This window comes from Rhineura floridana, chromosome 6, assembly GCF_030035675.1.
Source record: "Rhineura floridana isolate rRhiFlo1 chromosome 6, rRhiFlo1.hap2, whole genome shotgun sequence".
Lineage (NCBI taxonomy): Eukaryota > Metazoa > Chordata > Lepidosauria > Squamata > Rhineuridae > Rhineura > Rhineura floridana.
Genome location: NC_084485.1, coordinates 102,950,426 through 102,967,616, shown reverse-complemented (window position 1 = coordinate 102,967,616; position 17,191 = coordinate 102,950,426). Strand labels below are relative to the sequence as shown.

Sequence of the window (17,191 nt, the reverse complement as noted above, 5' to 3'; positions counted from 1 at the left end):
AGAACTGGCAAAGCCGCTTTCTGCAGGGATCAGCTGCATTATCAAGTTCCCTAAGGGGAATTCAATTGCACAGCTGATCCAGCAGGCCTGAACTCATTGTCTATCAGCTGATAGATAAGCCATAAACCATAAAAGCAAAATGTTTCAAGATAACTCTATGGTGTTCACCAATTTGAAGTAATTACTGTGAAATGAAAAGAGCTCATAGTTATGATGAAAAACATTAAGGAATTTGCTCAGAAGCCATAAAGAATTTTGACCCCTGAAACAAAACAGGCAGCTTAGAAATAGTGACAGAACAACCTCTGTAGAGGAGATTGTAGTTGTAAGTGCCAGACTCTCCTGCTTGGTTTATTTTCCTAGTTAGAAAGTAGAAAGAGTAACTACTAGCTCACTGTACGCTCACTTATAGGCAGGAAAATTGAACAAGTTGTATAACCATTTCATTGGTGACATGCACCTTGCTAACAGGAGCCTTCAGCATGTATTTAACCCTGCAGGAAGATCACAGAGCAAATGCTACCTATCCATGCTTTGTCAAAGTAAAGGCAAGTGTGAGAATCTGCTCTCAGAGAATGTTCAGAGCTTTTAGGTACTCAGGCTTATTATTATTATTATTTATTAAATTTATATCCCACGTTTCCTCCCAGAAGGAGCCCAGGGCGGCAAACAATGAACGAAACACTAAAAACAAATGTTTTAAAAACATTTTTTTTAAAAAAAACTTTAAAAACATATTAAAAAGCAATTCCAACACAGACACAGATTTGTAACACCTACTACTCTGCTGCCCTCACTTGCTGCTTCCTGCAGCTTGGATCTGAATGGGAAGTCTATGGATGGGCGTAAGATATAAAGAAATTTTCTGTTATTTGTGTCTGAGTCTTTGAATACTTTGAATTTAAGATACATCTAACCAAAGTTTGAAATGCTGGAAGACAAAGCACACAGCCCTAGGGTTTATGCACAAACATCAAGCTGGTATGAGACTTTGAAATGAAATATAAGTCGTAATGTGTCTGAATTTCCCTTTCCTTTGGCAAACCAAAGGCTAAATGGGCAGCCGCCTGCCACCCCAGACAGACTGTAAAAAGGAGTCCTTAAAACTGACTGCTAGAATGTTGCGATTCAGAGTGGATGCTGTTGGCACAGAGGCCGCTTCTGATGTGTGTCACTCCTCTCCTGGCTCTTGGTGGGTTTACTCAGGAATATGTCACAAGATATGAGCAAGGGAAGGTGTGAATGATGCTTGCTGTGAAGGTCAGAAATCCCAGCTGTGTAGGCACATGGAGGGGTGGGTGACTTTCACCTCATGGAACTCATTTAGGACTCAGATCAATGGACCAGTATGACAACAACTTTGCCAAAAACAAAAGAATACCAGAATTCAATTAAATATTTAAGTCTAAGAACTAAATCAATGTAATCTAAGACATTTAATTTTATCTTGATTGACACAAAAGTATGCCTCTGCAATATGAATAAAGACATTTGAACAGGATATTAATTTACAGGAAGAGATTTTCTTCAGTTTGTTTGTAGTTGGAGAAATAAAATAAATAAACTATCGCATAAGGCCAGGTATCTTTCTGCTTACATTTTTAGAGCCCAATTATCATATTGTTGTGCGCCACCCCAATCTCCAAGCGGTGAAATTTCCAGGGGTCCCTGTGCTCATCCAGGGTTTGGTTTCCTTGGGAAGAAGCTCAGCGGAGACTGTGGTGTCTTTATGAAATATGGTTTATTTATTTACACACATTCCAACCTGAGCTTAGGATGGAGGGGTTCAAGGCATCAGCAGTCCAATATCCAGCTTTTCCATCAGGGTTACATGAGGCACACCAAAGCCATGGTGCAGACAGCCAGTCTCTCCGCCTGCCTCCAGTTCCCAGCCTTTCTCAGACACAACTAAAAACACAAGCCTCTCCTAGGCCCCAGGAGGGGAGGGGAAGGCTCTCCTGAAGAGTTCCAATGACAAAAGGATCTCCCTGGCCCATTCACCAGTTGATGGGCACCTGATAGACCCATTAACCCACCTGGCCACTCTATTAGATTAACAAAAGAAACTCATCTGACCAGTAGAGAGTGTTTCTCACCCCCCAGGCACAAGTCTCCAAATCAGAGGCTGGAACGGGACTCATAGGAATTATCCATCTCATCCCCCAAACTCACAATATATTAAACAGAGTTGCAAGACTTCCATGAGAGCAGGCTGAATAGTCACCTTCCAGAAAACAGTATGGGTTCAAGAAAGATGATTTACTCTCATACTCATAGTTAAAACTCCCATCGCTCACAACAATGCATTTCCTTTCAGATGCATGTGTCCAGTTAAAAGCATGTCTACTCAAAAGTAAGCCCAATTATGTTCAATGGGACTTACTCATAGGTAAGTGTGCATATAACATAAGATGACGCTGATGGATCAGACCTATCTAGCCCAGCATTCTGTTCTCAGAGTGGCTAACCAGGTGCCTATGGGAAGGCCACAAGCTATAGGATTGCAACTTAATGGCAATCTAAAGGAGCATCAGTCTAATTGGATGCGACTGAAATTAGGCATGCCTGAATCTCATTGAAATCAGTTGAACAAGGGCTAAATTGAGCATAGGGTTGCTGATTTCAGTAGCATTTAGATATGCTGCTTAAATTTGTGTTGGTACTTAGCTTGCCCAACAGTTGTGCCACTCAGGGGGAGTTCTGAGATTAAAGGGGAGAGAGAGAAAAAATACACCCAGAGGATTAATGTGTTATGATTTTGCTTAACAAAATGTAATCCAATTATATTTTGAAACAACTGGAATTGCCTGCTTGGGTCAGCAACTTTAAATGTAATTTTATTCACATTTAACATAAACCACACATACTAGCCTTTATAACGTTGTACAGATTTCTAGAGCATTGAATGATGTCAAATGCTCCACAGAAAGACATTCATGCCTGCAGGGCGAACATATATTGCTTTCCCCACATAAATTCACAAATGCTATAAAGTGTAACGCTCTGTAAAGGTTTTTAAAAGCTAAATCAGTAACAGTGAAATGTTAAATAATGGTATTGTATTTAAAGAAGAGAAAATTAGAACTATTTTGGATTAAATAACTTGCATGAATGCAGCAGGTTGCATATTTCATAGAGCTTGCACATCTAAATTTGTATTAATAATTTTTGTCAGCATGTAGAATCAGTTTAAATGTTATTATTTTAATGAAATCAGTGCAATAAAGTAGAGATACTGCATACACAATCAGTTACAAGATCACACATCATGAACATCTGAATAGACTATTAAACTTAAAACCCATGTTCTTATCTTTTAACAATGGTTAATGCATACGCAAAGCTGTGAAAAATAGATCCCAATTGTGAAGTTTTCCTGTTATGCATGTTTTCAAACGACTGTAAAAACAATTATGAGCTAATTAACTCTGCCAGACATTGAGTCATTCTTCAGTTAACAGATTTGCCTGTTGTAAGAATTGCTAAGTATGATGCTGCCCCCGCTTTTGTTGTTGCTTTTAAAAACATTGTGACAACAATTATTTAAAAGGCTTTTGGAAATACTTCTTCAGATTTACATTAAAAACAGATAAATTTTCATTGCTCATTTCTGCAACTTTGTTAATGCTAATGTTTTACATTTACAGTAAAAAAACCTAGTCATTTCCTTCCCTTCACTCAAAAGGCTAAAGACAATCTAAGCAATGAACAAACTACATCCACTGACTATCCCCTGAAAGACTGTACAAAGTGGGAGATGCTGTTCAGTGTGAATGAAGGTATAAATGTATTTTGAATCTGACCTTAGCTTATCATTGATTGCAGCTTTTTTCAGAGGAAAAGTTCATGCCTATCAACACAATGCACATTTATTCCAGCACAGTACCTTTCCCCTTTCAGCACTGTATCAAGTCCTATTCAGTAACTTGCATTTCAAAAATGAGAATACACCTTGAGTGGGTAGCATTTGTGTCAGAGAGGTTAAACAAAACGTAAGTTGCATATACCCCTTTCTGGTTTTCTAACCCAGAGCTTGCTCTGCAGGTAATCCTTAGATAATAATTTATATGTAGACTATAGTGTCACATGAGAGCCAGTGTGGTGTTGGACTATGAGTTGGGAGATCAGGGTTCGAATCCCCACACAGCCATGAAGCTCCCTGGGTGACCTTGGGTCAGTCACTGCCTCTCAGCCTCAGAGGGAGGCAATGGTAAACCCCTTCTGGATACCACTTACCATGAAAACCCTATTCATCAAGTTAGAATCAACTTGAAGGCAGTCCATAGTGTCACAAGCGCTTATGCAATTTATAGTCAAAGACATGATCCTTGCCCTAAGGGGCTGAAGAAATTTTTAGAAAGCTTTTCGGGGGTGAGAAACTGTGTGTGTGTGTGCGCGCACACACATACACACATGCATACATAAGTAAGTGAAAATGCCTTCTGGTCTGTTTCTGAAATCTCCATTCCTTGTACTTATGTTAAAGTTCATTTCTTTTTCATCTGAATAACTTTCTTTCTGTGTAAACACAAGACTCCTCCTGTTTATACATGTTACTGTACTATTTTGTACTGATCATCTTACTCATGGAAACTCTCTGTTAGAAATCTCTGTAACTCTTAGGCGGAGTGATTGATGCCTCAAAACCAAACTAGTGCAAACTGTTGTGAGATAAAATAAGAAGTGTAATGCCTTTTATTGCACCAGTTTTGGGGCAAGAACCAACCAAGATTAAGCACTTTAATAAAGTCCTATTGTTTCAGTAGGAGAATAAAGCACATTCTCAAATCAATTCCACTAGTTCTTATAGGCCTTATGGTGGTTTAACCTGGCTGGATAATGCCTTCCCCCACCCCCTTCTTATTATATATCTGATACTGCTAGGAATGGTTGCATTTCAATAGCCTCTGAACCTGAAGTGCCTTTAACATGAAAAACTGGAAGTTTAATTCAGAGATTAAAAGCAAAGACCAGGAAGCAAAAGAAATTAGTTGGAAATAAGTGCAAGGAAGCAACAGCAAAAAATAAAATAAAATTATGACTAATCAAGTAAGGCCACAGGTGCAAAAGTAATTTGTTACAGAAATTCTTCATTCATAAATCTGAGCTATGGCACTTAAAATGTTAACAAAAGACTCCTGATCCTGGGCAAACTTGTTCGTCAATGTCTGTCACGTGAACTGCATGAACTCACACTTATTATTGCTGCTAAGCTTGTACACCACAAAATTAGCTCAGAAACCACATGTAAATTTTGTCCAGATTATGTTGTTTATAATCCACCTGCCTCAGGGCAGTGGATGAACTTGGTGATCTTTTCCCATCCCTTCAAGTTTCTAAAACAAGTACATAGGCCAGACAAGATGGGCCAGTGCTGGAGACATGGAATAATGGATTTTTCTCTTCAATTAATCACTTTGTTTCTATCATTTTAACATTATAATAAAGAAACCTTTCTACTTTTCTCCATAATACATTCCAGGGGCTTGACTGAGAATGAATGGGGTAGGATTTGTAGATTAATTTTGAGTTGTATAGTATTTAGAAAAAGTTAGAAGTGAGGTCTGTGACAAAGATGGATGTACAAGTCTTCTTACTGTGAATATACCAAATTGTGAGCTGAGGAAATCTGACATCATACTGCTAGCATTAAGGGACAAGGCAGCAGAAACAGGAGTTAAGTCTGACAGCTGGGTTGACAGACTTCATACCCCAATGTTTTTGTTGCATGCCCCTGTAGTTCTCCTTGTAAACTTTTTTCTTCCCTCTTTGATCTGTATGCCACTCAAAATACATCCAAACCAATTCTTTAAACAGTGTTTTAGAACATTATGATGGTATAGAGAATATTTTCAGAGCAGTTCATCTCTTTCTCTCTGAGGAGAGGTTGCTTCCCGGTAACTAAAACAACACAACACACATCTACAATTGAGCAGCTGCCTTTAAAGGTATGCCCTGTTTCTTTAAAAAAAGCTGTCAAAGAAGTTATACTTGAGGAAGAAACACCATAGACGAGAACATGTGGGAAAAGTTGGCATTGTCTAGTGGCATGTTTGGGAAATCAAACTCTTGCTAATTCCACTAAATTCTTTATTTGGCACCATACTCAAACTTAAACAAAGGACATAAGTTGTACACAGTTCCAAAGAGGATATCAACATCAATTTAGAAAGGGTGAGAGAATGCCTCACAGAGAGATTTATTTCAAAATCTTGGCTGGAGAACAAACATATTCAAAATAGGTATATTTCCCTGAATATCTGCCTCCAACCTAATGGTCAATTTTGTCCATTTTATTCCCAACAGCCTCATTTGCCAACTGGGGTCAAAACAGTTATCTGGTACTGCTGAGATTTTTCAAGGAGGGCCCTGACTAATATCTCATAATGGTCAAGACAGATTTTTTTTAGAAAAAATGACCAAGATTAGTCCAAAACAACCACATTATCCTTTCTCCAAAAGGTTTTCTTATATAAATTTTGTTGTCAAATCACTTGTCTTCACTATATATACAGTTGAACAAACTTTCTCTTTTCACCTCACATAACCATTTGCTTGTTTTCCCTGACTTGCTTTTGAGGAATTCTGTACCACAAAAAATCTGACTACATAGAAGAATCTGACCAATTGAAAGCCTGGAACATCAAACCCTTACAAGTAAGAGTGAATTAAGGGTTCATTCACATATTCCAAAAATTCCAATTGGTCAATGTCTTCAACAGAACACAGTCTAGGAGTGACATCTCATACCTACTTGCTCCAGCCACCAAATTGTTTATTGAACCAATTTCATAAGATCATTTTACAGAACTCCTGTATTGGACATCCTGAGAAAATGCTATGGCACATGAAAATACTTTTTTAATCATTGATTTCAATTAATCAAAGACCACCAGTGTTAAGAAATGGAACTGTACAGCTTCCATATTTGCATGGACAGCCATCCATTATTCTGCCCCTCAGTGCTAAGCCCACAAAACCAACTGGCAGCCCATGGGCTGCATCTGTATTCTGCTATGGCAACCATCACTTCCCCAAATCACAGTTGGTATTGTCCATCACCCAAGTTCTATGTAGGATCTTAAAGGTAAATAAACCCCAGTGAGTTCTTGAAGTCAGCCTAGAAGAACTAATTTTAACTTATAGTTAAATTCCTTAAAGACAATGCTCTAATACCTAGGTAGAGCTTTGGCTAGGGGTACATGTTCCATGTGCTTACAAGGCCCATGCCATCAAGCAACACACCCACACAAAATATAAAGCTGACACAGAGCATACTATTCAGACTCTCTTGAACAAAGAACAGCTGAAAATCCATAACTCACATTAAGCAGCACATTATTGAAGCATTAAGACAACATTCTTAAGAAACATTTATCCATTTTATAGACGTAAAATATTGAGGGAGAGTATCTCTGGTCCAAAACAGAATGAAAGGGGGGGCCACAAAGTCTGAAAACCAGCCGAGCCAGTAGTTTCCCCTAATTTTACTTGGAAGGATGACACATAACACAAAAACGAAATAGAGGGGATGGGGGAAAGTTGCACAAGGGAGCCTGGCAGGCAGAGCACTTACAATCTCACACTTTACTTGCATCCTTTTAATACTTAGTTTTATTTATTTATTTGCTTTCCTGAATAATTAATATCTGCACAACTCACCCCACACTATAGAAAATAAATTGGTCGCTTTCCCCGGTGCTAGAAGAATCTGATTGAAATCAAAGTAAGGCAGTTCACATGTTATCAGAAGGAATGTTCCTCAGTACCTCCATAAATTCTCACAACAAGTTTAGTAATAATAATTTAAATAGCTAATTCTCTTTCTAGTAGTTTAATGCTTATTGTCACTAAATTGCTCTTGGGTAAAGTTACCTGAGATTTATTATAAGGTTATTATGCATGTAAGAAATCCATTGATAATAATGGTGTAATTCTGATGACTGATTTGACTAGACATTCTTTCCCATTTGCTTAGGCAAAAGTGCTGCTGCAGTAAGGACAAACAATTGTAGCCCATCAGGAGATGGGAATACCAAACTGAAGGTCATAAATCTAGGCAGAATCCCCCGATTCATAGCTATTAAACTCCACTTTATAAACCAAAGAGAATTGAAGTAGTAGGTTCTCTAGCTAGCTGCCCAACACTTAATCTAGACAGTCTCTGTGAGGCATATGGCTATTTTGTAATGTATATTAAACAAAGGAAGTTACAGTAAACTAAAACCCAAGAACAGTCCGACACTCCTACAGGAAAACATCACGTACCAAGTGAGCAAAATCCAGAGCTTGCATACTCATAATAAGACCCCCCCTTCCCAATATGGACACTGTGCAATGAGGCACATAGACAGCTGGAAGGCAGCCAGGAGTTACCTCCTGAGTTTACATTAATGTCCTCATGTTTAGTTTATTTAGCCTCCTAAAACTGAGGCGTGACGCTGTGTGTCTTATGTGACTGAAACCCCTTTTGAAATAGTGCAGTGAAAGCTTTGTATACACCAATAGATTTTAGTTTACAGATAACAAAGACAATAGTCTAGTATGTGAAATTGCTAACAAAAGAGAGAGGAGCCATAATTGAAATTTCAGCAAGCGCCTACGTGATGTAGGGATGCATGTCCCTTTGGATCATTTAGGTGGTTCTGAAAAAACATATCCTGGTGGTGTGTTTCATGAAGGTCATGGTTCATTTTTCTTCAGTCATGCCACACATCCATAACTGAAATCATAAGGTGGGGAACCTGGAGAGCAAGTCCTATGAGAAAAGGTTGAAGAAGCTGGGTATGTTTAGCCTTGAAAATATATGGTTAAGAGTGACATGATAACCATCTCTAACTATCTGAAGGGTTGTCACACAGATAATGGAGCAAACCTGGACTCTGCTGTTCCAGAAGTTAGAACCCAAATCAGTGGGTTCTGATTACAAGCATGGGGATTTCAATTAAACATTAGGAATAGCTTCTTTTAGTTGCAGCCCGGTTATTCATAGCACAATTTTGGAAGGATCTTAAAGGTATATCTATTTCATTGTGGTATAGTAAAGTCTGGCAATTAGCCTTAACAGAGAAATTGTCACAGAAGTTAAAGATAGCGAAAGGACAGAAATGTAAAAACTCTTTTGTGGCAGAGTGGGGGAGCTTTATTACATATGCTAATGTAGCAGACAATAAAAACAAGGTTCCCATGGCATTCCAAAATTTATTGACTCTACAAAGGTGACCAAATAATAATGATTATTTTCTTGTATATTTAAGTGCAGGAAATCTTATTTTATATATATGTTGTTTACCCCTTACTCTCAATGGATGCATGACTTACTTTTTCTGAAAAATAATTACAAAGTAAAAAATAAATAAATGCGGAATATGAAAAAAAGGAATAGCTTCTTTTAACTGAAAGAGCTGATTGATAGTAGTCTTAGAAGGTGGTAGACTCTCCTTAATTAGAGGTTTTTCAGGAATGGATGGCCACCCATCAGGGATACTTCCAGTCTCAAAAGGTGGTTGGATTAGATTACATGTGGGAACCTTTTTTCAGCCCAAGGATGACATTCCCCTCTGGGCAACCTTTTGAGGGCTACATGCCAGTGGTTGGCAGGGCCAAAGCAAAGGTGGGTAGAGGAACAAAAGTATACTTTACCTTTGTACCGTAAGCTAGTTTCTACATACACTCATACTTGCCCACTCTTCTCCAAAGCAGAACCAGTGAGAGGTGTGGCTTGAGAGGAGTTCCGAGGGCCAAACAGACAGGCCTCAAGGGCCACATTTAGTGCTTTGGTGTGAGGTCCTGTACCCCTATATTAGATAATCACTGAAGTATAGATGGCTATATTGGGCAGGTCATCATTTGGTTCCTCCTTTTCTTAGGGCATGTTGTAGGTTGCCCCCACAAATGTTTCAGATCTCAAATGATCATTTTTATTTATCAGAAGCATTAGGTCTACACACTGAGCAACTTTTGTTATAATCATTAAAAAGGTAAAGGTGTCCCCGCACTTGTAGTGTGAGTCATTTCTAACTCTTAGGGTGACGTCTTGCGACGTTTACTAGGCAGACCGTATATATGGGGTGGGATTGCCAGTTCCTTCCCCGGCCTTCTTTACCCCCCAGCATATGCCGGGTACTCACTTTACCGACCACGGATGGATGGAAGGCTGAGTGGACCTCAACCCCTTTTACCAGAGATTTGACTTCCTCCTTCCGTTGGAATCAAACTCCGGCTGTGAGCGGAGCTTCGGCTGCGTTACCATCGCTTACCACTCTGCGCCACGGAGGGTCTTGTTATAATCATTAAGTACACCTATATACTAGGAAAGTATGCCAATGGCAGTATTCTTTTTTTTTTTTAAGGATATTTGTTCTACTTACGTTGGTATGCCGATTTGGTATAAGTATCCTGAGATATATTTTTAAAAAGTAACCATAACTAAAGCTCTTAAAATATGCTGCTTTTTGTTAATTAATATTGAATATATCCAGGAGCAGGGCTTTAATCCACACTGAAAGTCATGCTCACCTATTGAAATCTCTTTGTCCTCTCCTCCATTTCTAAAATGATGTCCCTGCCTTTTTTAATATAAGGATGTACTCAGCATCTATCTCCTTCTTCTTCTTGCTATGTTAGGTAATAGGGCAAGGTGGGTCTGCAATTCTATTTCTAAGAAGAATTATGATGTATTCATCTGCCTAATGCCTATGTTAGCTTATGAGGCTTCTAACAAAACACCACTTCCCTATATGGTGCTCCTAAATAACAATCAACCACTAAGTTTTTTGTGTGGAAGGGATTCTAAAATGGAAATAAATAACACCAATGCAAAATAATATTAGTCAAAACAAAGAGCTGCACAAGAAACACATCATGAACCAGCAGCCAACAGCAGTAGCAAGTATGCTAATGTGTATTTTATAGTTCAATGATTTGAGTATGATTTTAATGCAACTGGTATATGTCATGCCACAGTATATTTTGCAGCTTTTTACTCTTCGCAGCTCTGAACTCTGTTTTCTAAGTTTCTGCATCTGAGCTTCAGACCCATACACTACTTGAAGGCCATAGATTAAGTTCCTCATATTCCTGAGTAATGTAATCACTTCACTTGATAAACATTTGCATCTGTTTTTACTACAAGTCTTTTACAAACTTTCATTCAAAATTCTTTGGCCCATCACCAAATTATCAAGAAATATCTTTTGGTAACAGCTTTGAATAAAGACTGTCCAAACCAGTCCTCCCTTCTTTGTCTGCTGTTGTTGCAATGCTGTACTTTAAAACTACGTCTGTCAGGAAGGAGACAGGAAATTCGAGTCACACTTACAACAGCTGTGCCATGCCCACTATCATTCTCAAATGACGTAGTTTGGCTTCAGTGGCACAGGGCCAGGAACTGAGCAATAGCAGAGGTCAGGAAGATAGGTCACTGTTTACACAGCTCTTGCACTTGGGATCATGCTGGGTCTATATGCTTTCTTCCTTTCTCTACTGTTGCTCTTTCCGTTATTCTTTACTAATGGTGAGGTAGAAGCATCCTGTTTTCAAAGCACTAGACTGTTTTGCTATTACCAAATCTCTACTCAGAAGCCTTTGACGGAAGAGAGCCAGATTATTCAGATACTTGACAGATGTGGAAAACTTGACAATTAATTAATTAACAAACATCTTTTAAAGAGGCTTAACAGCTTCTGAAAAGCTTCAATGTACTTTCAGCTGTAAGTGTTGTTGGGTCCAAACCCAACACGCAAGCCGCCCTGTCAACCCCAACTCACTTACACCTGGGAAAAGTGCGGAGCTGAGTGCAAATTAACCCACTATCAGAGATCAAATAAAGACAAGACAATTCCTTTGCAAAGGGGACCCAATACTTACAAGCCGAAGCAGGCCAGCATGGGAACCTCGTTTATTGGTGTCGTAGGGTTTATATAGGCTCACCCCGAAGTTTACAATATCGGGCTCACGTCATAAAATACAAAGGAACTGGGCTTTAAATCCAATCCTAACAGTGTCAAGCTGCATGACTCACCTCCAATATCGAATTCCAAAAAGCTATAAGGAGTCATTTATTTGAAATAATTCTACATCTTTTGTTATAATATGATAGAAAAAATGGCAAATTACAGTAAAAATGAGAGGCGTATTGGAGTCCTTTGGATGAAGCCTTATTTTACCTTTGTTGCCTCCTATTTAATTGCTAATGCCACTTTTACTGTGTAAAATGTGGTACAACCTATATCTCATTTTTTTTAACAAGGTTGTGATGCTGGTTATTAATCCCTAATTTAAAGATGAAGAGAAAAGTACACAATGGTACCTGAACAAGGTTTAGTAGCTAGTCTGTGGCTGGGTTTGTGAATGCTGGATATTTAGAAGGGTTTGTAAGAAAAGTTGGAAACAAAATGTGAAAAACAGATGGAAACATAATAAAATGTTAGGCTTCATAGCTTGCTTATCATATAATGTCATGTACAGGTGTAAATAAGTGCACCTGGAGAAAGTTATGTGTGCTGATTCTAGGGATCATGAATGTTGTAGCTCAATTGACCAGAGGGCATAGTGTGAGATATCTGCATTAACATTGCAAAGGAGCTCCTCAGAAAGAGGTGAGCCACGTGTTCCATTGAACTGTGCCTGGGATCATGCAGAGGTGGTGCCTGTAGCCTCAGGGAAGTGGGTGTGCTTTTTGTTAACTCAGTCAATGTTCAGGCCAGCAGCCAATCAAAGAATGACATTAGCGTAAATACAGTCTGAGTCATAAGTTTTTACCAAGAACAAGATAATGCTTCAGAAGCTCGGGACAATTTCTTTACAGGAAGATTTAATTTATAAATTGAACACGTATAATCAGCATGATTTTCCAGGTAGCTTAGTTGAAAACATATGAAGGACACTTGGCTCTACCAGCCAACTTTCTAACACACCTTTTTACCCCTTTTAGAAATATGCCTATAAGTATAACTTGTCATTTACATGTGCATCTGTTATATATAAAAGAAGTTTATTTTATAATATACAATACAGGAACTAAAATTAAAGCAAGACATACTATATTTGCCACATGGTAACTGTTTACAATTATCAGCATCACAGGCAATTTAATTTACTAGGAGCAATCATTTCTGAAAGTTATTGGTTCCTATTGAAGGCAGCCCCAATTATAGTCCCATCAGGGTAGTTGTAGTTAACTGTTTTTCTCTCAGTGATATCACTCTTTTCACTTGATTTCACTGCCTAATAGTTACTATTCCTACAAATCTAAGGAATAATCTAATAAAAATTCAGGAATTGTTAATCTGCTCCCCAAATTTACCCAACACCTATTCAACAAAATCAAAGATCAAAACTTGATTCCTGAATGCAGCTGTGTTCTGCTTGAGGACTTACAAAGTTTGGTATCATTTATTTGCACTGCTCCATTCACCTCCCCCTCCCATAGCTATAGGCGCTAACAATACCTAACAGCTCTAAGAAAGAGCAAGAGGGTGGTATGTAATAGTTCATAAATTTTCTTTAACTTTGTATTCAGTAAGCCAATAATAGGTATGCTGGTAGACACAACTATATACATAACAACTATTTAAACTTTTATACAATTTAATCCCCTTTGTAAAAAAAAAGTTACATTTTATATGAATATTTTCTCTTACCTTATTTGATGCCATTTCACTAACAGATCGGTAGGTCTGAATGGTTTCAAGTTGGTCTAAACACCAGTCCAATTCCTCCAAAGTTTCCATAGCTAATTTTTGATAAGATTCCTCTGCAAATAAACACATAGACATGTAGTTAGGCTTGAGTGATTGCAGGCTTTCCATGCTGGAATCGTTGGCACGGCTCGGACCAACACTGCTGTAGGTACTACAGTGCACTTTCATCATGAGTTCTGCAGGCTCCTGTTCCACTCTCCAGCAGAACAAATCAATGCACGTCTCGCCTTTGAATGGCTGTTGTGGTTTTGTAGTTCTCCCCTTTCTTTTTGCTCTTGCTGGCTTTGAAGAAGCAATGTCAGTAGTACATCAACAAACTTCCTCTAGAAACGGGTGTAGGGGGAGGGACGCCTGACAGGCTCATCTGCATCTATACGCACTCACAGAACAGATGAGGAAAAGCAGTTCTTCGTGAGCAAAGGGTTTTTTTCTCTCAAGTATTAATCATATCGGAATTTCTTGAAGCGATGACATTTTTATAAGACGTCTAAAGTGTCATCAAGTGAGATTAGGTAATCAAACTGTATCTGTCTCCCCCCCCCCAAAAAAAACATTTTCAGATAAAAATCAAAGAGAGAGAGATAAGTGGAAGTAAGCGTGCAGACTCTTTGGACTTCTGCAGGTGTGATCATCATCCACTCAAAAAGGTTATTTGCATAACAGCAGAGATTTTTTGTTTGTTAAATTAATTTATATTAAATTGGGTTTTTGATGAAATGTCTCTAACAGGAAGACTAATATGGAAATACTGGATCTTTTTTCAGTGGCAAAATGGAAAGGCTGCTTCCCATAACCAAATTAAAATTCTCCTTTAGTACATGCCAAAGTCACAAAGAAATTCTGAACTGGAATTCCAGACGGGATTATAAATGTCTGTATTATTTTCTTGTCTTTGCAGATGTTATTAGGGAAACATACATTTCTTTACAAGATTTTCTAAAACTGCAGTTTTAAATAACTTACAAGACTAAATTTGTCCAATTGAACTTACTGAGATTTACTTCTGAGTAAACAAGCACAGGATTGTGCTAAAAGAATTCACAAAGAATCACAAGCAGGGGCATTGTTGGGTGGTGGCTGGGGGACTCCTGAGTCCTGACTCTTTTGTTAGGGGGCCTGGATAGCCTCTCTCTTTTTTTCTTTTTAAAATTAATAAAACAAATAAATAAAGTTTAGGGAAAAACACTTTCCTTGCTGGTTAGGCACACTGCAAAGTGAAGTGCTGGTATAACCCTAGTCACCTACCATCTTAATATATATCACAAGCCTGTGGCAGAGTTCTAAGTGCCAGGCAATGCCCTGGAACATAGGTAACAAGCACCTAAGACTGACTCATAAAAAGTACATCTAACAAGCTATATTATTGTTATTGTTATTGTTATTGTTATTGTTATTTAATATCCTACACATCTCACAGCAATGTACAAAAAACAATAAAAACAGCAACAATAGTTAAAAACCACACAGAAAAGAGCAGCAAATCAACTGGTGGGTTGTTGTTGTTATGTGCCTTCAAGTCGACCACAACTTATGGCAACCCTATGAAACAGTGACCTCCAAGACCATCTGTCATGAACCACCCTGCTCAGATCTTGTAAGTTCAGGTCTGTGGCTTCCTTTATGGAATCAATCCACCTCTTGTTTGCCCTTCCTCTTTTTCTACTCCCTTCTGTTTTTCCCAGCATTATTGTCTTTTCTAGTGAATCATGTCTTGTCATGATGTGCCCAAATAATGATAACCTCAGTTTCATCATCTTAGCTTCTACTGACAGTTCTGGTTTAATTTGTTCTAACACCCAATTATGGTCTTTTTTGCAGTCCATGCTATGCGCAAAGCTCTCCTCCAGCACCACATTTCAAATGGGTTGATTTTTCTCTTATCTGCCTTTTTCACTGTCCAACTTTCACATCCATACATAGAGATTGAGAATCCCATGGTCTGAATGATCCTGAGTTTGGTGTTCAGTGATACATCTTTGCATTTGAGGACCTTTTCTAGTTCTCTCATAGCTGCCCTCCCCAGTCCTAGCCTTCTTCTGATTTCTTGACTATTGTCTCCATTTTGGTTAATGACTGTGCCAAGGTATAAAAGTTCAATGTCCTCATTGTCCACTTTAAAGTTGCATAAATCTTCTGTTGTCATTACTTTACTCTTTTTGACATTCAGCTGTTGTCCTGCTTTTGTGCTTTCCTCTTTAACTTTCATCAGCATTTGTTTCAAATCATTACTGGTTTCTGCTAAGAGTATGGTATCGTCTGCATAGCTTAAATTATTGCTGTTTCTCCCTCTTATTTTCACACCTCCTTCATCTTGGTCCACTCCTGCTTTCCGTATGATATGTTCTGTGTATAGATTAAACAGGTAGGGTGATAAAATACACACCCGTCTCACACCCTTTCCGATTGGGAATCAATCGGTTTCTCCATATGCTGTCCTTACAGTAGCCTCTTGTCCAGAGTATAGGTTGCGCATCAGGACAATCAGATGCTGTGTCACCCCCATTTCTTTTAAAACATTCTATAGTTTTTCATGATCTACACAGTCAAAGGCTTTGCTGTAGTCTATAAACCACAGGGTGATTTTCTTCTGAAATTTCTTGCTCTGATCCATTATCCAACGTATGTTTGCGATATGATCTCTGGTGCGTCTTCCCTTTCTAAATCCAGCTTGGACGTCTGGCATTTCTTGCTCCATATATGATAAGAGCCTTTGTTGTGGAATCTTGAGCATTACTTTACTTGCATGGGATATTAAGGCAATAGTTTGATAATTACTGCATTCTCTGGGATCCCCTTTCTTTGGAATTGGGATATATATTGAACACTTGAACTGGGGGGGGGGGCAATAAAAACAATGGAGAAGCTTTCCAGCTGGGAAAGCTTGTTGGAACAAAAATGTATTCAATTGTTTTTGGAAAGTTCAGATAGGAGGTGCCTATCATATCTCAACAAGAATGCAGCCACACTAAATAGGGGCAGCCACACTAAAAGCCCTGCTCAGAGTTACTGTAGAAAAAGCTTCTGATATCTTTGAACTTGAAGGAGAAGCTCTCCTGCAGATCGCAGTGACCTACCTGATATAGCAGGGATATAGCCAGTGTGGCATAGTGGTTAGAGTGTTGGACTACGACCTGGGAGACCAGGGTTCGAATCCCCACACAGCCATGAAGCTCACTGGGTGACCTTGGGCCAGTCACTGCCTCTCAGCCTCAGAGGAAGGCAATGGTAAACCACCTCTGAATACTGCTTACCATGAAAACCCTATTCACAGGGTCGCCATGAGTCGGAATCGACTTGAAGGCAGTCCATTTCCATTTTTCATAGAAAGGACCTACCTGATATAGAAGTATGTGGTAACTCAGGGCCCATGCATCAACATATACATATTTGTTGATACAAGGATTGTGGAAATTTTAATGATGTTTAGAATAAAAGCTGCCCCATCCTTGGCTGCTAAATTCACCACCACACTTGCTGGTGGCATATTT

At 38.7% G+C, this 17,191-nt stretch overlaps 1 protein-coding gene across 4 annotated transcripts in view; it reads right to left on the bottom strand.

Moving 5' to 3' along the window:
- Positions 1-17,191, bottom strand: part of PDE4B (phosphodiesterase 4B) — a 468,208-nt gene that overhangs the window by 22,945 nt on the left and 428,072 nt on the right. For 3 of the 4 annotated variants that reach the window (XM_061633352.1, XM_061633353.1, XM_061633354.1), the window contains one exon: positions 13,644-13,756. In XM_061633352.1, coding sequence (XP_061489336.1) covers positions 13,644-13,756 — 113 coding nt within the window. Of the gene's footprint in view, positions 1-13,643; positions 13,757-14,087; positions 14,107-17,191 lie in introns of those variants that run through there. The other variant, XM_061633356.1, reaches the window with a different exon arrangement.